This window comes from Amblyomma americanum, chromosome 7 (genome assembly GCF_052857255.1).
Source record: "Amblyomma americanum isolate KBUSLIRL-KWMA chromosome 7, ASM5285725v1, whole genome shotgun sequence".
Lineage (NCBI taxonomy): Eukaryota > Metazoa > Arthropoda > Arachnida > Ixodida > Ixodidae > Amblyomma > Amblyomma americanum.
The window spans coordinates 178,803,245-178,824,809 of record NC_135503.1 but is presented as its reverse complement, the minus strand read 5'-3'; the positions used below and the strand labels follow the sequence as shown (position 1 = coordinate 178,824,809).

Below are 21,565 nucleotides of genomic sequence, written 5' to 3'. Positions count from 1 at the left end.
ACTGTGCATATACGTCACTAACATCTTGCTCATTTCCATATTCCTTACAGCGTTTATGAGAGTTGTAAAAAGAGATATAAACACAGCAAAATAACATTACATTGAAATCGTATACATCAGCCGGAGTTCTCTCTATGATGATTTGAAAAGATCAAAGCGGATCCAGCTATAATGATTTAAAAGTGTTGATATTGTGTTTGCCGTAGTTCGAGCGCGGCGTCGGTACTAACCAGTCTTCAAAATGTCTTAAGATAAAATTTGGAGCTTTGCCCAGCAGTTGGGAGAGATTCCGTAGACTGGTAATATTTCAATAGATTTCCAGTTTGTATACGCGACTCAAGCGATATCTGTAGAGACTGTTAGCTGGAATCATGCCACAAGTATGAAAAAATTATCGATGCTCTGTAGAAGGTTTTAGATATGTGTCTAAGATATTTCGTCTGTATCAGGTTAATATCTTCTAGATTAGTGGATGTTGTGTTGCCCTATACTAAGTGGCAATAGTTTAAATGTGCATAGAAAAGTGAATTATACAACAAGAGTTAAACGCGTGTGCAAATGATGTATCTTGAACGGCTCATTAAATCAGTTATTTCCCTTATTTTGGTTAGAAAATATTTAACGTGATTATCCCAAGACAGGGTCGCAGAAAAGACAACGCCCAGACATTTCAAATTCTCAACTATTTCAATACTTTGTGCGTTTAGTGCTTTATTTTGATGAGAAGGCATATGCTTGATTTTTGACGTGAATTTAGCTGCGTTTGTTTTACATTCATTTATCTTCATTGAATTCACTTTCGACCATTTCTCCAAGGATTTCGTTGTACTGTTACACCGTTCTACAAGGAGATGAACATCATTACCGGCAAAAAAAATGCTGTCGTCATTTGTATAGATAATAAACATTGCCTGAGAGTTAATATTTCAGATGTCATTAAGAAAAATATTAAAAAGTAGAGCCCCTAAAATATTTCCCTGGGGCAGTCAACAACAGAGATTTCAAGGCTTAGAAGTAAAGGTATCTATTTTTACTGCCTGTGTTCTGTTGGATAGGTAGGATATGATAATAGATAATGCCTGTCCACGTATCCCATAATAATTTAATTTCTCTAGCGAAATGTTAGTCAACTAAATCAAAAGCCTTTTAGAAGTCTACGAAAATGCCAGCAACTATAGCTTTGTTTTCAAACTCCGTTAATATATACTCTTTCTGCCAACTACACCAATTGCTCCTACACCAATTTGTTTCTACGAAAACCGAATTGTTGTCGTGTTAACCGGTTCTGTGCTGCAATAAATTTTCATAACCTGGAATGCAACATTTCAAACACATTTCAAAAGATCGGCAAAATGGATGGAGGGCTGAAATTTCTAAGAACATTAATACCTCTTTTTTTTACAGAATGGTCACCTTGACAGACTGAAAAATATGGGCTACTATTCGGACAATAATGTCAATTGCACATTTAGTTGCGCGTACTTAAAACCATCAATGTCACAGCTACTGCTGTTGTTGAAGGCGTTTATAACTGATACAAGTTCATCCTGCGTGACGGGTTGAAGGTTTATTGTGTGGTCATTATGAGTGCATACATATTTACTAACATGAGAAGACGCTGCACGAGTACTACCAATACTTTGTGAAAAAAAGGGTTAAATGCGTCAGGTAGTTCAATACTGTTAAATCGCTACCGTTCATTTGCAATTCCGATAATGCTTTATGCGAATGACCACGATTTAAGAGTGTGCTCAACCTTGACCACATTACACTGCGTTGGCGGCATTCAATATCCAGGAAAGATATGAGTATTATGCTTTGCGTGCATGTCGCAGCTTCTTTCTCAGCTTATCGCGATGCTTCTTAAATGCGACAAGGTCATCGGCAGATCTCGTGCGAAGAAAATGTTGCTCTGGCTTGTACCTCATTCTTATTTCACTGCGTAACTCAGTTGTAATCCACGGTTTTCTGCTTTATTTTGCTTTTTCTGTGTTCTTGGGGAGAAGCTTTTGTGATATATTAGGGTCACTATATAAATGAACATATTGTAAGCCTCACTGGTGCCTGTTAGGTTAGTGATCCCGTTCCATTTTACTGACAACAGACCATCGTGAAACGATTTAAGAGTCTTATCTGTAATTAATTGGTACAAGAATTGCAGGAAAATCTTCCCTCTTTACGCGCTTGTTTCTGCAGATAGAAGTACTAGCAAATGATCAATAAAAGAAGATGCCAGAACAACAGACTTGCTGTTCCACTGCAATGAATTAGTAATAAATAAATCCAGAGTTGACTGGCCTTCAGGCGTAATCCTCATTGGCGTATTAATTAGGTTGACAAAACCGTTGGATGATACAACGATATTGAAAACTTTTCACGAGTGACTACTGGTACTCATGTCAATGTTGAAATCTCCAGCAGCGATTAAAGATTTGTACTTATTACTTTCAGCCACAGATGCAAGGAATTGATCACAGAACCATATAAAGCCGGACGTATTCCCATTCTGTGATTGATAGCACACCGAAAATAATTGCTCTCAGTGCACAGCGACAATATTCTATAGTCTGGCGAACCCACACTATAAGAATCAAGGTTGACATTTAGCGCTAGCATCAGCAACCATCCAGAAGAAAATGCCATCGACCACCGAACAACAACCCACAACTCGTTCCACGTGCGCGTCGTGCTGATGCAGCATCTGGAAGAACCCTGGAACCAACAATCATCACCGGGAACCTGTGCGGACCACTGAACATGCGAAATGCTACCAGCGCCACCGCAGCTCCACAGTATATATGGCCTCCGCGAACGTAATGCTGACACTGGGTACGGCGGCACTACCGGCATGCGGTGACATAATCCTTTTGCCTTCATTGTGCAGGTAAGGAAACAATTCGGAAAATGTTTCTGTTCAGATGACCGCTTTCTACTAGTGCTTCCATGCCCGCAGCTTCAGAGTTTAGTGCATGATACTGTGGTGTATGTGGGAAAATTGCTACTTTCAGGTGGAGACGTTGAAACTAACCCTGGCCCTGACCTTCAACAGATTGCAAAACAACCCAAGGACATAGCCAGGGACATAAAGGACATAAAAGAAAAGCGACTTACAGAAATAGATAGGAAGTTAGGTGTATTGTCGGCGTTAGAAAATAACATAGCGTCTTGCCACAGTGAAGTTTCCCGCATGAATAAAATGACTGCCAAACTAGAAAAACGGATAGAAGATTTGGAAAATCGCAGCAGACGATAGAATCTAATAGTGTATGGCTTAGAGGAAGTAGAAGGAGAGAATACTGAAACCCTCGAGCAGGCTGTTAATAAAACAAATATAGAGGACACTCTTGGGCTCAACCAGGTCGACGTAAAACGAATCCCTAGATTAGAAAGACCGCGGAACAACAAGCACCGACCGGTTATATTTAAACTATTATAGTCGAGACAAAATACAGCTATATAGAAAAACGGCCACAAACAAAAAGAAACGCGATTCTGTATTGGCGAAGATTTTTCGCCTAGAATTCGTGATATCAGAAAAAAAACCTTTCGGCGAGGGCGAAAGAAGAGCATGACACGAAAGAAAAGGCATCCTTAGCGTTCAACAAGTTACTTATCAACGGCCGCGCATACGTCTGAGACTATGAAAAAAGAGAGCGTGTGCCACTGAATAAAAATGATGCGAAGAAAAACCAAGTACCTTTAGAAAAAAAAATCGAACTAAGCCCACCAATTACTCGACACAGCACACGGTCAAGGACCTGACGACTATACATATAAATGCTAGTAGCATTTTAAAAAGTCCAATCCCTCGAGAACGTTCTGCTTGAACATGAACCGTCATCGGCTGTGTTAGGCACTCGAAGTTCTCATTATGGCAATGAAGTAAAATGTGAAGATATATTATCAAATACATCTTTTCGTTGCCTTCATCTGAATGCACTGTCTGCACTAAACAAAACGGCTGACCTTCAGTATTTGTTTAATCAACTAGATATTGTTGAGGTGTTTATGATTACAGAAACCTGGTACTCCTGCGGTAAAGAATTAGTATGCCAGGTTACAACTCATATATCATGAACAGGTCCTCACGCCGTGGTGGTAGTGTTTGCGCTTTCGTAAAAAATTGTATAAGCTCTGATCTTATGGCAAAATTCTGTTGTGTCACTGCCGACTGCGAAATGGTGTGCTTAAAGTTTGACCGCACTATTATTGCGGTTAGCTACCGCCCTCCTGATGGTCGCACTGCAGAATTCATTTCCTTCATTGATCTCTCTTTAACTTTTGTGAACAAGAATGGTTTCAGTGTTACTTTAGGTGGATACTTTAATATAAACCTGCTTTCTGATAACAACAAGGCAAAAATATTTCTTCTACTTCTCTCAGCAAATGGCTGCGTTAATACAACCACCCCGCCTACTAGGGCTACTATTCGTACAGAATCCCTCATTGACAATTTTATTACAAATTTTCAAGAATAGAGCTTTATGTCCTCTGTCATTCATTATGACCTTAGCGACCATTTTCCGACATTGCTCGGAGTGAAAACACATATTAAATGAAAGCCTCCACATACCTACTTTTATCAATCCATAACTGAAGACAGCCTTGCTGCTTTCAGACGGGCTATTGTAGACACGACCTCGTCTGATGTGCTCACTCTAACAGATGCAGAAGCTGCTTATGACTGCTTTTTGGACAAATCTGAAATTCTTTATGCTGAACATTTTCCATACAAGGCGCACGTATCGCCTCAGAAAGGGCATAAGGAGTGGATGACGTCACGTCTGCTTCAGAAGGTACACCTAAGGAAAAAATGTACAAACACTTCCTCCCTACACGCGATCCGGAATTATTATTAAGGTACAAAATTTTTCGAAATAAGTTAACTAAAGAGTTAACGCGTGCTAGAGACTCGTATTACTACGGTAAATTTGAATCCTGCAACGGAGATATTCGAAAGTTATGGCACCATATTAACTCTGTTATATAACGCACACCTCAGGCTAGCTCTCCTTAAGAAGTACTCGTTCAAGGACAAAAAGTAAGCGGACGCGAATTAGCAGAGGCGTTCAACCAATATTTTGTGACTCGAGATCACCAAAGCTGCTCAAACATACCATATGAGACCCGCATCAGACCCATTTCAAAGTCTATTCACTTAAATCCAACTACATGTTCAGAAGTATTCACAGCATTTTTAAATATGAAGAATAGCAGATGCCATGATATAGATGATTTGCAGATTCGGTCTGTAAAGCATGTATTGGATATTTTAGCGCTATATATATGTGCTAAAACATATATATGTTTATATATGGATATATGTGCGAAAACTAGCCCATATATTTATTCTAATTCTAGATGATGATTACGAATTTTTATGGCGCAAAGGCATCTAAGGCCAAAGAGCGCCATGACGCAAGGTATTTTTCTTTTTCTCAAGGTGGGGTCAAAGACCCGTTTTCCAAGCATTTAACCCTAAATAAGCCGAGCACCAGACCAGGGGAAAGCTTGTACCCATTGTATCACCGGTGGGTACTCGGCGGCACTGGGGATCGAACCCCGCACCTCCCGCATGCGAGGCGGATGCTCAACCACTTGGCCACCGCTGCGGTCATTCTAATTCTAGAATCCGGAGTGTTTCCACGGCGCACGCAAACTGCTAAAATTACAGCTCTTTATAAGAAAGGCAATAAACTTTGTATTTCGAATTATAGACCAGTTTTAGTGCTGCAAATCTTTTCTAGGGTATTGAAAAAAGTAATTCACACTCGAATAGCATGCTTTTGTGACACGCACAGTATTATAACAGATTCACAGTTTGGTTTTATTAAACATAAGTCAACTGAGACTGCATTACATAGCCTGAAAGAGTATATCTTGCAATGTTTCGAAGACAAGAAACTTGCTTTAGGTGTTTTCATAGATTTCTCTCAGGCCTTTGACTACATCAGTCATAACCGACTCTTGGCAAAACTGTTTGACTAAGGTCTCAGGGGTCCTGTTCATGCCCTTTTTGCGACTTATCTTGAGCACCGCTTTCAGTTTACCAGTATTAATTGTTTCCGATCCTCGGTAAAACAAAGTAACAGCTGGCGTACCTCAAGGCAGGATTTTTGGGCCTCTACCTTTCAATTTATACATTAATGATATTGTTAATGAATGCGCTAATGTAAAATGTGTCATGTATGCAGATGATGTCTCACCTATTTTCTCGTCAGTCACAGGTGAAGAAGGCATAAACCAGGCAAATAGAACATTGAGGACACTGCACGAATGGTCATTTGCAAATCAGTTGAAAATAATGCAACTAAGACACAAGCTGTTATCTTCACACGAAAAAATAAATGCATTACGACACCATGCGATCTTATGCTAGGCTTAAAAAAGATTGAGTGTTGTGTTGTGTTATGTTTTATGGCACATAGGCAACTGAGGCCATCATGCGCCAAGAGCAAGGTATAGGAAAAGTCTTTTGTTGATTATTATAGAAATTCAAGAATAATCCTTGCTCTAGCGGCCCTCAAACATTAATATTACCCAGTGAACACATACACAAATTTTATAAATGGCTACAAGTAAAAGCTTTAAAGAGGGCCGGGTAACCTCAGTAGCCTTCCTTGGCTGCGGAAGGACATCGAGGCTCCCAACCAATCAAAATAAAAGCCTCAGCTTTCTTCTCAGGCCTGAGAAATTGGCTGAGGTGTACTAAAATTCAAACAAACCAGAGGGTAAAAATTTAGAGTCTCTTGAGAAATCCCGTTTCGTTAAGAAAGCTAAAAACACATGATATATTAACAATTGCATCATCTCCTAAAAGCAGTGCGGGATGAAAAGGAATGCATTTATTATAAAATTCAGTAAAATACGTTTTTCTTATTTCTTCCAGTTCCACACAAGAGAATAAAATATGGTTAACCGTGAGTTCATCCCCACATTGTTGGCAAACAGGTTTTTCTTGTTTTGTTAGTAGGAAGTTGTGCGTATAGTGCGTGTGGCCTATTCGGAGACGGCATACGATCACTTCCTTGAAACGTTCTTGGTGCACACACGACTTAAATTCACCTAAAACTGGTTTTATCAAGTGTAGTTTATTTTTGACCTCATTGTTCCAAGCCGACTGCAATTTTTTTCTTAGTTTCCTTGCTATTAATTTTATGCAATCATTAAACGGCATATTTACTTTCATTATTTCCTTGCCACAAGCTTTACCAGCACACTCATCTGCTCTCTCATTGCCTTTTATTCCCACATGACTCGGGACCCAGCACAGTTTTATATTTTGTCCTTGAGCTGTGGCAGTTGCTATGTTGTGTATGATGTCACCGAGCAGAGGGGAGCTTGCATTTTTATAATGGAGAGCTCTAAGTACACTTAATGAGTCTGTGTAGATAACAGCATTTTTGAGGTTCTCACTTTGTATTTTTTCTATGGCCATCCATACTGCGTAGCACTCCGCGGTGAAGATGGAGGAACACTGTGGTAGTCTTACTATTTGCTCCGAATTTCCTCGCACCACTGCGCTTCCTACGCAACTATTTGTTTTTGATCCATCAGTATAAAATTCTGTAAAACTACTGCATTTTTCTTCAAGGGCACGGAATTCTTGTAATATATGTTGCTGTGGAGTTCGCTTTTTACGGAAATGTGCAAGAGTGAGGTCACAGATTACAGGAAAATTGAACCATGGAGGCAGTGGACCACGTCTTCGAGCAACGCCAGGTAATGCAACCATTACGCCGAGGTTTTTGCACACATCTTCAAAACGCAGGAGAAGTGGCCTTATTGCTAATGGTTTGTTGTTAAATAGTGTTCTAGATGGGCACTTTGTGACTATATGGTGACAGATATGTTTAGGTAGTGAACGGATTTTTAAAACGTACCAGCAAGTGAGCATGGTTCTTCTCTCTGTAAGCGACGGCTCGTTGGCTTCCACATAAAGACTGTTTATCGGTGACGTCCTGTATGCACCGGTGGAAAGACGCAAGCCTAAATTGTCTACTGGGTCTAGCCGTTTAAGGTACGATTGCCTCGCTGATCCATGAACTATGCATCCGTAATCTGATGTAGAACGTACTACAGAGCGATGAATCTGTAAAAGACAAGTCCTATCGGAACCCCAATGTTTTCGTGAAAGTACTTTTATTATATACAGAGATTTAGAAGCTTTCTTTTTGAGTATGTTTATGTGTGGTAGGAAAGTGAGCTTTTTGTCATAAGTCATTCCTAGAAATTTGTGCTCATCCCTAATTGGTAGTTGGACTTCATTTAAATACAAGGAGGGACCAGTGTGCAGTCCTCTTCTAAGCGAAAAAAGAACAGCTACTGACTTTTGCGTGGAAAACTTAACCCCGTTTCTGTCTGCCCATATTGTTAGTTTATTTACTCTCATCTGTATTTGCCTCTCACACGATGAAATGCTAGAGGATGTGCAAGCAATCTGGAGATCGTCGACGTAGACAGAATACATGATAGACTTTGGGATTATTTTTTCTAGGGAATTCATTTTTACTATAAAAAGCGTGGTGCTTAAAATGCACCCCTGAGGCCCGCCGTTCTCTTGAATGAAAGTTTTAGAAAGAGTGGCACCAGGCGTACTTGAAATGAACGGTTGGTCAAAAAGTCACTCGAGCATTTTAGCATTCTACCATGGATTCCGAGGTCCCCAAGGTCCCGCAGTATACCAAACCTCCATGTGGTGTCATAGGCTTTCTCTAAATCGAAAAAGACCGCAAGACAGTGTTGCTTGAGTATAAATGCTTCTCGGACTGCGTTCTCTAGGGGGAAGAGATGGTCGGTTGTAGAGCACGCCTTTCTAAAGCCACACTGATGGATGTCAAGAAGATCACGAGATTGTAATATAAACATTAATTTAATGTTAAGGACGCTTTCGAAAGATTTGGCAAGTACGCTTGTTAGGGCTATAGGTCTGTAATTGCCAGGGGAGGTAGGTACTTTTCCCGGCTTCAACAACGGTACAATTATGGCTTTTTTCCATGCCTCTGGAATCTCTCCTGATAACCATATTTTGTTAAAAAATTTCAGAAGCGAGTCTACAGCATGTTCGGACAAGTGGGCAAGCATTTCGTAATGGACTTCATCTGGTCCTGGTGCAGTTTGTTTACCCGAACAATGTACATTGTTATTTTCTTGTAGTGTAAATGGGCTATTATATGCTTCGTGAGCACTGTCTTTTATCAGCAGTCTTTCTTTTTCGGCTGTGTCTTTATATTTTAAAAATGATTCTTTGTAGTTAGAGGAACTAGATACAGTGGAAAAATGTTCGCCTAATATGTCTGCTTGTTCTTTTATATTTGTCTGTACACCAGGGGTGGTCAGAAGAGGAACTGTGAATGGAGAGTAGCGACCATCCTTTTTGTGTAGTGCCTCTCACATTTTTTTCGAAGAGACTTGGCTGTTTATCGAGGAAATGAAACGCTGCCAGGATGATTTTTCGGCATTTCGACGTATGTACCGCGCTTTTACTCTTGCTTTTTTAAAGTTTATAAGGTTCTCCTGTGTGGGGTATCGGCGAAATATACCCCAGGTTTTCTTTTGTTGTTTTTTTCCTTCTTTGCAATCTCGTGTCCAGCACATTTTATGGTTGCGTTGTACTATTCCTGAAGATTGGGGGATAGCCAAGCGTGAGGCAGAAAGAATGCAATTTGTGAACTTTTCATTTATTTCATTTACATTAAGATTTTCTAACGAAATATTTTCTAACGTGGCGGCTGTTCTAAACAGCTGCCAGTCTGCTAAATTGAGCTTCCAACACCGTGGTTTTGTCTGGGTGACTGATGGTGGGGATGACAGGCAGATTTTAACAGGGAGATGATCGCTTCCGTACGAGTTGTCTAAGACATCCCATTTAAAATCGTTAAAAACTGAAGGAGAGCTAAAAGAGAAATATAAAACACTCATTTTTCCGGAACTAGGGGAGCAATAAGTAGGCTTACCGGTGTTCAATAAACAAATATTGTTGGATAGTATAAAATCCTCAATAACCTGACCTCTGCTATCGGTTTTCTCACTGCCCCAGAAACAAGAGTGTGCATTAAAATCGCCAACTATCAAGTATGGCTCCGGTAACTGTTGTAAAAAGCTCCCTAAATCATGCTGTCTTACTTCGAGATGTGGTTGAAGATATACGCTACAAATTGTAATGGTTTTGTAACCAACCACGGTGGCTGCTACGGCTTCGAACCTAGGTTTGAGTTTGATCTCGCTAGCTGCTACGCCAGGTTGCACAATGATTTCTACGCCTCCCGAGAGTCTGCTCGCCCCCTCTCGGTCACGGCGGGAGACAGTATACTTCTTTAGCACCTTTGTGTGCTGAGGGCCTAGAATGGTTTCCTGCACACATAAAGCAATAGGAGAAATTGTGTTTAACATGTGTTTTATGTCGTTACAGTTATTTACGAGGCCTCTGCAGTTCCAGTGTATTATGAAAGCCATCTTAATGTTGTGTGCGTGTGTGCAGATAAAATTAGATTAACTTTGATTTGGCCCCTTGACTCGGAGCCTCACATTTTTTTGATCGATCCAAACACCTCCGCCGCCCGTCCGATGTGGACGGCATGGGGCTGCCCTTGGTCGTGTCCATCGCCTCAGCAGAGGTGCTGGACGACCGTGCAGGATGCACGCTGACTTTTGAGTTAGACCTCGACCGGTGGGAAGAGGTATTGAGGCCCGCTGACCCGGGGGTCTGCGCAGCCTGCTTTGGGGTTGGCGGAGTAGTATCAGCTACTCCACCAGGGGGCGCGGATGGCCCTGCCATAGGCCCACTGCGTGCGGCCTGGACAGGTGCCGAAGCCTGGTGTGATGCGCCGCGCCCACGCACCACATCGGCGAAGGTTGTTTTCGCAGTGAAGGAGAATCGGTTTGTTTCGGCGTATCGCCTTCTCGCTTCCTTGAAAGAAATGTTTTCGGTGGTTTTCAGAGTAATTATTTCTTTTTCTTTTTTCCAGGACGGACAAGCCCTGGAGTATGCAGCATGGTCTCCCTCACAATTTGTGCACCGCGGGACAGCAACACATTCATCTGACTGGTGGTCTTTCGAGGAGCACTTCGCGCAAGTTTTGCGGCCGCGACAACTCTGTGAGCCGTGGCCGAGCCTCTGGCAATTGAAACATCTGCGTGGGTTGGGTATATATGGCCTTACATTTATTTTCAGGTACCCGACTTCAATGCTTTCAGGTAGTGTGCTGGTGCTGAAAGTGAGGATCATGTGTTTCGTATCCATTTCCTTGTTATCCTTCCGGATCTTTATCCGCTGAAAATTTGTGACATCTTGGTCGGCAAGGCCTTCAAGCATTTCTTTTTGAGAGAGGTGAACAAAATCAATTTCTGATATGACGCCTCGTACTGTGTTCAAAGATCGGTGTGACGTGATGGAGACAGGAATCTCCCCTATCGATACAATGTTTGCAAGTTTCGAGTGCTGGACAGTGTCACGTATTTCGAGCAGTAAGTTGCCACTAGCCATTTTTGATACCTTATACCCAAACGCCAAGGTATCTGTTAGGCACTTTGCTACCAAGAATGGGGAAATCAGTCTTGCTTGTTGTTCTTCAGCTTTGCTGTTAATGACATGAAATTTTGGGAATGACACTTTTCTTTTTTGAAAAAAAAACTTCATCGTTCCGCCCTCTTTCTAGAGAGCGATCAGGTTTGGAATGGAGGGGAGCCATAAAAAAATTTAGTTTTTCAGCCACGGTGCCAGCCACACACCGCGGAGCCCAACAAGGGGACGGGACAGCAACTTGCACGCAAGTCCTGCCCACGCCAGCTGTACACCTCAACTATAACCAAATATGACGAAGCCCAGGATTGTTCGCCACACAAGGTTAACCCTAGCCACCCATGAAGAAATGAAAAAACCAAGAAACGACGAGGAGACAGGACAGTAGTCAGAAAGAATACAGGCAAGTAAAATATGTAGAGGAGGACAGGAAAAGGCGACTGCCGATTTCCCCCGGTTGGGTCAGGCCGGAGGTGCCGTCTACAGGAAGCTGGGGCCAAAGTGGTGGGTTGCCTCCGCCGAGGGGCCTTAAAGGTACAAACGCTCGGCATCGGCTCAACCACCAGGATCCTCTTTTTCCCGGACACGGCGATGCCACGCACGGCGAGGCTCGGGTGCTCAGGTCCGTGGTGATGCACAGTTCACCATCATCCCCTTGCGGGGATGTCCCTGCGGATGCTCGAGAACACGCGGCGATGACACTCACCGTCGCGACGCCTGCAAGCTGCAGGCACCCCCCTGCGGGGTTAAAAAATATTGAGGTTATGGAAAATTTTAAGATATTAGGGGTAAATTTTAATTGTCAGCTCAGTTGGGACGATCACGGTAACTCTGTCATTAGTCAACTTTCTCGTATCACGGGTATCATCAACAGGCATCGTCACATGCTTCCATACAAAGTTAAGCTTCTCCTGTATAACTCCATATTTATGTCACGTGTGAACTGTGCGCACCTAGTTTGGGGATCAACTACAGTTGCAAATCAAAATAAGATATATATTCTACAGAAGAAGGCTCTACTTGCAGTACTTAACACCGGTTACGAAGTAGATGGATGCGGTCTATTCAACCAACTCAGTGCTGTAAAAATATTTGAAATGTACAATGTTAGACTGGCTGAAAGATAAAAACCGAAATAAAACAAAATTTTAATCACATGAGCTACATGGCGCACTTTTCGCTAAAAGTACAAACTTACCCACACACACATAGCGAATTGTGGCACGTTCCAACATGCCGCACAATGTATGGTACACATAGCCTAGCAAACACGTTACGCCGTCTTTTAAATACTTTTCATGCTGCAAATGTTGACGTGTCCCGAGTATGCCGCAAAGATATAAAGAGTGTATGTGCAACATTTTAGATTTTAACTTGCATATTTCACTGCTTCTTTCGAATTCTTTTCATTAAAATGGCGTTCTTGAAGTAACCTCAGACGCGCTTTGTTTGTGATATTTTCTTTCTGTTCTTTTGTTTGTTATTATTGCTGTTTCACCCCCATCTTTATTGCATATATGTTGCTCTTCATGCTGCCTGCTGCTCTGTGTGTAGGGCCCGAGGGGCACGTCAAGCCGCATTTTACTGTTTTTTTCCCTCGACCCTCTCAATGTGTACATGGAAGATAAAGAATTGAATTGAACGTCACCCGTAATCAACAACTTTATTCCGCCCCCTAGACACTGCGAACTGTTTAAATAGTAAGTATTATAATTAGAGAACATAAAACATCTCTTTCAACTGCGCTTCATGTTTCAATTGGCATGACAACCGAAAATTTAAAAGAAAATTGAGTGAACAGCTACTCTAAGCACGCCACCTAGTTTCTCACAGACCGGGTATTTACATGGAGATATTTTAGGCATGGGAATGATGCCACAATTCCACTTACATCATTAGGCCAATAAAACTCCACTTTATCATGCACTCTTCACTTATCACAAAAAAACTCTACTGCTTACAGGTCGTCAAGTTCACCGTTATCCTTAATATGAACTGCATGAGCTCCCTCGGACTTTCGAACAAGGACTTTTCTATTGCGCACCAAGCAAAATTGTTACCTTTCTCCTTTGCTGGACCGTAGAAGCTCTTTGTTGTGCCGAGTCAAGTTTTCTTACGCGGGGCGTCGTCCCCAATGTCATTCTTCTTTTTAAACCACGTGCCTGGCTCCTTGCTTTGTGAAGCGAATAATAACTCCGTGCATGTTTCCCTGCTCAGCGGGCAGCCGATGCACGGATGCAACGTCAGCCTCTGCAAGGCTAGGCACTTGGAGCTTATCAGCAACTTCATTTGGAGTTGAGATCAAGTTTTTATCCTCCACAACAGGGATCCTACGGACTATTAGGTTCAGTCTTCTACTTCGGAACTCAGATAATTCGCCTGCCTTTGCAGATCGGATTCCAATATGCATGCATCTTTTCTTTTTCTACCAATTCGTCACTCTTTTTCTATACCCTTTGATTCCAGTGCCTTGTTTAGCGATCTTGTCCTGAAATTCTTAGAACTTCTGCGACATAAACTGAACCGCCTGTTCCATGCTATCCACGTTTTCTTTTAGAGCCGACAGGCTCTCAAGTTTCTCGTTGATTGATGCGAGAACGAAACTTACGTCCACTTCATCGTCACTGCGACTATATCTCGCGCCCGCGCTCCAACACATCACAAACTTCCAGGCCTTCTTTGGCGTCTCTGGTTTGGTTTTGTAATATTTGTCTTGCAAACGAGCACATTTCCCGAAGTGATACATGTGTAAACACTCGCTACATTTCACAGACCCCTCATCCTCTACGGCAGCTGGCACGATAAGCAAGTGTCAGGCAAAACGTAAAATAGGCTTGAATAGGCAAGGGCAAGAACAACCCGGAGCAAGAAGGTTCTATAAAACAATTGCTGACAAACCTATTGCATGACTCTGCCGAAGAAACAGCAATGGCACCAGTGACAGCAGCTGCCAGCGTAAATAAAGCCGCAGTAGTACAAAGGGAATGCCGAGAATTACTAACCTGCAAAAGCAGAGTTGAAGGATTAGACGTGCTTTCAGATGCTGCCGCCGCTGCAAAATGACCGCCAGCTGGGAAACACCCTACTATATGAGGCTGCAATACGCCGAACGACGCTTGCGTAGAGAGGGACCGTCACAGTCGCGTAGCGAGAAGCAGGGTGCAGCCGTGCCTCCGGACTTGGAAAAGTGCCCACAGGAAAGCAATTGATCCGGATGTGCACAGTTTGGTTCAGGAACACCAGGTCTCCGATGCAGCAACTGCAACACCAGAGTTGAGGGATTAGACGTGTTTCTAGATGCTGCCGCCGCCGCCACTGCTCTCCTGTGGCCGCATCCGAGGAGTTTCCTCCCCTTTCCCCAGTCCATATGTAAGCTGAACAATGACGCCAGCTTCATCACTCAGCACCAGTAGCACCAAACGACTCTGCCCCATCATATCCACCTTACTGTCTTGTTTGGCTCCGGGTACATTCCACCCCTCCTGGTTTCACTGAACATGCTTGCCCGCTCCTAGGGCTCTTGCAGTGTTTTCTCAAGCTCGAGGTGTACCTCAGGGATCGGTTTGGTCTCCTTTACTTTTTAAGATACTTATGCGGGACATACCTATTCTACGTGACATCAAAGTGTAGGTGTATGCGGATGACATAGCCATTTTTGCTTCTGCTAGAGACATTCATTCACTATACCAGATATTGCAAGCCTACCACAATGCCCTTGATGTATGGCTGGGTTACATTTAGTTCTCAGAGTGAACAAATCTTCCGTTTTCGTTTTTCTTCCAGCGTCCGCTCTTTATATCTGTTTACTGTAAGGTGGTGCCCAAATCCAGCAAGTTCAGTCCTTAAAGTACCTAGGTGCAATATATGATCGTAGTCTAGAGTGGCGACCTCATATCACAATTATAGTGCTCAAAGGTGAGCGAGCTCTCGATCGCCTCACGCGAATCAGCAATAAGAAATTTGGTATGCGCAGAGACACTCTCTTATTTCTATATAAGACTTACGTAAGACCAATTTTGGAGTTCGGTTGTGTTCTGTTGTCCGTTTGTCTTAAATACAAAATTCAACCTCTGGTTCTTTTAGAGAGGCACGCTCTACGGCGTTGCCACGGTTTGCCAAAATCACAGGCAAATTCTGTCCTCTTTTTGGAAGCCCGCGTACGGGACTTGAACTCTCGCTTCCAGCTTCTCACAGTGCGCACCTTCTTAGGGGAGCTTCAGCGTATTCCTGGAGTGGCTCCTCCAATTTTTTTACTAACCCAGCTTTGTTTCTAGATACACATTGGCCGCTCTACAAACTGCCTCTATTTGTGCTTACAGAGCACCTGGTGTCTAGAATTGCAGTCTCACATAGATACTTGCAGTGCGTTAGCAATGTTCAGGCCGCAGTAGCTGTTTGCTTCGGCCATACGCTGCCGCTACATGAAAAACACTTATCTGCCAATGTGTTAAATGGACTCCTGTAGGAATATCTGTTCCTGTATCCGAGCCACACTGTTAATTTCACAGATGCCTCTCAACAAGGCGAAAAAGCAGCGGTAGGTGCTTATTCCCACGCACTCGATTGGTGTTATTTCATCCGGGTCCCTGATTTACACTAATTTTTGCTGCTAAAGTTCTCGCTAGAGCCTTGGCCCTTCAAAAGTTCCCCTCAATATTACTCAAGTAATCATTCTTTCGGACTGTCTTTGCCGCGCTTGAAAGCTCGGGAACTTGTCTCTTTCTCTTGTACCGAACCCTAATGTGCTTTGCGCTCCTTCATTCGCAAAAAGTTCGTTTTCAGTGGATCCCAGGGCCTTGTAGCATTATTCATTTCATTTCATTTATTGGTTTTGTTTGGCCAGTACAGAGACTGCAAACAAGGGAGAGCAAGCTAAAGGCGCCTAGTAGCGCCTGACAGAGGCCTGCCCTCTTCGATGGCCGATTTATTAGCGAAATAAACCATCAATGGGCCTGTTGGCCATATCGTTCTGAACCTCATCCTGCTGACCACGACCCGGTATGAACGCTACCAAATACACCAGCACCTCAGCCATGAGCCCCTCATTGCTACAACAGACTTTCCACATTTAAATTCTCGTGGAACGTACGTTCATGCGGTTCAAGGAAATGTGAGGTTTCCATGACGCTGTTGCGCTGCAGGATTCCTCGTCTCAATCTTTCTTTATGCCTCTCTGGGTTCACGCCGTCGAATCTATGTGCGTCATGCGGAGACTTCGAATCGTTAGATCATTTCGTCCTCTCCGGCCCGCGTTTTGCAGGGCAGAGATTTCAGTTTTTGCAAAATCCTCTTGCTCAATTAGGGCTGCCGTTAACTCTTCCCGTCCTCCTCTCCTTCGGTGCATGCAACTGTCATACCCCTAGGCAGGTATGTGAGCTTCTTCAGAGGTATGTCAACGAAACCGGGAGATTTTTGAGTGAACCTTTTGCAGAATTTACTTTTCTCGCAAAATAATATATTTATAGTTATTCCCTTAAAGTTTATTTACTTACACTATTTTTCCTCAATTTTCATTCCGATTTCCTTAAGATATCTACAAAATCGTTATTTATATTCACAGATTCCTTTATTCATAATTATTAGCCGATTGAGATAAACCTCGATGAATGTTCACCTGTTTGGACCTGCACCAAACCATGGCCAACAGCGGGTATGTCTCATTGCTTTTGAGGCAACAACAACAGCGGCTCAAAGGATCGCCACACAAAGCATCCGGCTCAGTGTTTCAGCAAGGAAGCCGTGGGAAGAAAATTTCACGTCATGACTGGCGACCTACACATTCAAAGCAGAAGTGTGAGCTGAAAAGTGATAAGTAGAAACTAGTGTTGAACAATCTCGGAAAAGAACAGCGGTTTACGGCAGACAGCAAAGCAATGGAAGTGCTAGGAGAATGCATCTACTAAGGGCAGATAGTGACCGCGACCGGACCATGCGAGTGAGATAGCTGAGAGAGCATATAACTGGGTGGAGTGCATTTTTCAAGTGCTCTGAAGTCACTATTAGCAGCACGTCATTATACCACAAGAGGAAAGCACATAACAACAGAACCTGCCAATACTTACTTTTGAGACAAAAACTTGGTGGCTAACAAAAATTCTTCAAATTAAATACAGGAAAGCGGAGCGAGTTGTGGAAAGGCACACGACAAATGGTTACCAGCATGTCATGCAAAGACGAAAAAAGGGCGGCCGGGAACGAATGGCAGCTAAAAGTATCCTAGCTGCAATGAAGAATATTGGGCGTGGCCGGTACATGTAATGCGAATGGAAGACTACAGATCTCTTTATCCTTAGGCCGAAGAACCGGCTTTTAAGAGAAGCCAAATATATTACGAAGCAGCACAGGTTCGAGTTGCGCGAGGCTAAGGTAACCGCAGCCGGCCGAGCTAAGGATTAATGAGGATCAAAACAAAAAGCCTTTGCCTTGCAGTGCGATTAACTCAGATGATTACACTGACCATAACAAAACACTTGCAAGTGCGCGGTTACGGACGCGGCTGCGAGAAAATCAAAGAAAGGGTAGGGGATGGTCAGGACAGGCTTCACTACAAAAACCTATACGTCTGATCGGCCAATTCTCACAGCGGATTCGCATTGCGGCCGACCATACATGGACATCTATTAAACTCTGTATGAAGGAGAAAATAGTCCTAATTTTTTTTCTTTCTACGAATTTTCTTTTTGCAAACAGAGTATTCCCCTTCCCTTCAAATTCCAACATCTCTAGCATCTATTGCAACTCTGCGACGACGCGGTACTAACACCCAAGCAATAAACACTGATCTGTGCGCATCGCCACGGTGGGCAAAAATTAAAAGTTACGGTGTTCTGTTTTCAACGTCCTGGCCAGTTTAAATTTACATCAAAGCACTATTCAAAGCAATTGGGAGCGCATTTTCTGAATGTGTTGTGATTGATTCATGATTTTTTCCATGTCTTTCAAAATGAAGCAACTGTTAATTAAACTTATTGTTTTTACTTCTATCCTGGTATTCGTGCACTTTTCTTGAAGATCGGCGTGCAGGATACATTGTCGCGATCATCATCAGCCAGGCTACGCCCACTGTAGGGCTACGGCCTTTCCCATTTCTCTCCAGTTAACTCGGCTTGTGCGAGCTTCGGCCATTTTATTCCATGGTTGGCCATCCCGCCGCCTAACTTTATGCCGCCCCCTGCTGCAGTTGCCTTCATTTGGTATCTATTCCGTGACCCTTAGCCGTCATCAGTTATCTTGCCTTCACACATTGCATGCCCTGCCCGAGGCCATTTCTTCCTCTTGATTTCGACAAGGTTGTCATTAACCCGCGTTTCGTCCCTGACCCACTCCGCTCTCTTCTTATGTCTTGTTACACCTATCACTTTGATTTCCATGGCTCGCTTCGCGGCCCTCAATTTAAGTTGAACTCTTTTCGGTAGCCTCCACGTGAACACCTATAGCGGAGCCCAATAGCCGCGTCCCACCTGGTGCGCACTGTTCTCTTGAGGAATATGCTTTTGTAGCGATAACTACAGTACGGTAGCATTTCGAGCCTTCAGCGTGGCGGCGCCGCTGCCCTGAGGGCTACGCCGCCACGCTGTCAGCTGGTTGGTCACGCGGTGCAGAGCAGCTGCCGGCGGCACGGCGCCGTGGCTGATCACGTGGTTCGTCACGTGGTTCGTCATGTGACCAAGTTCTACTCTGCCATTTGTAGCTATCGCATCACTCCAGGTTTTACCAGAGCTAAACCCCCGCCAATTTGTTTAGCTGCTCCTTTTGCGCTACGGGTTTTTTTACTGAATCCAGTCCTAGAGCCAGCGGAAAGAATCTATGCTCAGACTGACATTATCTGCATGCAATGCGATTTATTCCGAGTGCAAAACATTTAATCTACGCGCCAGCGTATTCATTCAAAACGCTAACACGAACAATGACAGCGCCAAACAATTTAATCCGAGTGCCAACGCACTTAATTCATGCGCCAGCGGATTTATTGCGGGTGCCAACCAAATTAATTCATACATAAAAAATGAATTCGGCAAGGACTGCGTGCAAAGCCCACAGACATCAGTACAAGCAATAAAGAAGCTGAGATATTTTTTTCAGACCATGCGACGCCTGAGTGAAGCGTCAACCTATTGCACAGCTTTCATCAGTATTATAACCAACCCTGCATTGACGCGTGTTTTATAACGCCGTATAAAACGCACAATCTTAGCATTAAAAAATTGCACAAGCGTTCAGTGCTATGGCCTACTGGCTCTTTATTAAGCCAAGAAAACGAAGCACGGCACAAATGCGCTCACTTTTTTTACAGAAAATTAAATTAAACTGTCTTTGATAACAGATACAATTATTTTATTGTCAAACAGTTCAAATAATTTTTAATAAAGTGCACCTTAGTTTAGTTCTACGTATATTCTTCAGAAATCAAGGTACACAGCCAATGAAGGAAAGTTCTAAAGCAGGCGGACAGTTTTGCGCCTCCGTTTTCTTACTGCCGGATTATCATCTGCTTTTGCACAATATGCTAGGACAACGGAGGAAAGCACTTATATGTACTGTCAAGGCGTTTATTTGAAGCACAGCTCGGTTGGTCTTGGTTGACCGGCGACACGACGGGCACACTCACAGGCGTCGTTCGAAGAAACCCAACTGCACTTCGTCTGCTTCTTCGTTGTCCCGCTTGAACTCGTCCGCTTCTTCGCTGCGCTGCGCCTGTTGGTCCCATTACAATTACTCTCCCTCCGAAAAAGGAGCCATCCTGGCGACTTACGGAGAGGAGAGGATGGGCGGGTCATAGTAAGGCTTGAGGCGCTCAACGTGCACAGTTTCGCGCCCCCGGCGACGGTGGTCCGAAGAGGGAACGAGCGGCTCAACGATATAAGTCACCGGAGAAGTTTGGTGGACAACCCGGTAAGGTCCGTGAAAGCGAGACAGTAGTTTCGTGGCGAGGCCGGGAGTGGAGGAAGGCACCCAGAGCCAAACGAGGGCGCCAGATGGGTATGACGCTGGAGGGTCCGGGGAATCTCGACGGTGCTTCTGATCCCATTGTTGCTGTGTGGTGAAAGAGCGGGCAAGTTGCCGGCATTCTTCGGCATACAGGTGAGCTTCGGAGAGTAAGGTGGTCTCGGAAGGGTCAGGGTGATAAGGAAGGATGGTGTCCATGGTGGATGTAGGCTCCCGGCCATATAAGAGGAAGAAAGGAGGAAACCCCGTTGTTGTCTGAGTAGCTGTATTATACGCGTACGTGACGAACGGGAGCACTTGATCCCAGTTGGAGTGGGCGGTGTCAACGTACATGGCGAGCATGTCACTCAGAGTGCGGTTGAACCGCTCAGTAATGCCGTTGGTCTGGGGGTGATAGGCGCTGGTGTAGCGATGAACGATTTGGCATTGCTTGAGCAGGGCCTCGACGGCGTCCGAGAGAAAAACACGGCCGCGGTCACTTAGAAGTTCTTTTGGGGCGCCGTGACGAAGAACAAGACTGTGTAGAATGAAGTGTGCGACATCGTTCGCGGTAGCAGATTTGAGAGCCGCCGTTTCGACGTAACGGGTGAGATGGTCAACGGCAACGATGATCCACCGATTATTAGCCGAAGTAGTTGGAAGCGGGTCATAAAGATCAATGCCGACGCGGTCAAAGGGACGGCCAGGGCAAGGTAACGGCTGCAAAGGAGCGGCGGCGGAGTGGGGAGGTTTCTTGCGACGTTGGCAGGCGGTGCATGACCGAATGTCCTGACGTATGTAGCGGTACATACCTCGCCAGTAGAATCGCTGACGAAGGCGAGCTTATGTTTTCAGTACACCGGCGTGGCCGCATTGTGGGGCGGCGTGAAAAGAGGCACAGATTGTAGCACGTAGGTGTCGAGGGATGACCAACAGCCACTTCCGGCCGTCGGGGAGGTAATTACGGCGGTATAAGAGGCCATCACGAACGGCGAAGTGGTGGGCTTGGCGGCGAAGGGTCCGGGTCGAATGATGCGGCGAGGGAGTGTTCAGGAAGTTTAGCAGCGAGGTGATCCAAGGATCCTTCAGTTGTTCGGAGAGCATATCAGGGATGTTGAA

The 21,565-nt window shown here is 44.1% G+C and overlaps 1 protein-coding gene across 8 annotated transcripts in view; it reads right to left on the bottom strand.

The window, feature by feature from the left end:
- LOC144096773 (uncharacterized) overlaps positions 1–21,565 on the bottom strand; it is a 352,209-nt gene that overhangs the window by 310,130 nt on the left and 20,514 nt on the right. For 6 of the 8 annotated variants that reach the window (XM_077629652.1, XM_077629655.1, XM_077629653.1 and 3 more), the window contains 2 exons: positions 14,524–14,780; positions 6,207–6,268 (listed from right to left, as the gene is read on the bottom strand). In XM_077629652.1, coding sequence (XP_077485778.1) covers positions 6,207–6,240 — 34 coding nt within the window. In that variant the 5' untranslated portion in view covers positions 6,241–6,268; positions 14,524–14,780. The remainder of the gene's footprint in view (positions 1–6,206; positions 6,269–14,523; positions 14,781–21,565) is intronic. The other 2 variants (XM_077629657.1, XM_077629656.1) reach the window with 1 other exon arrangement.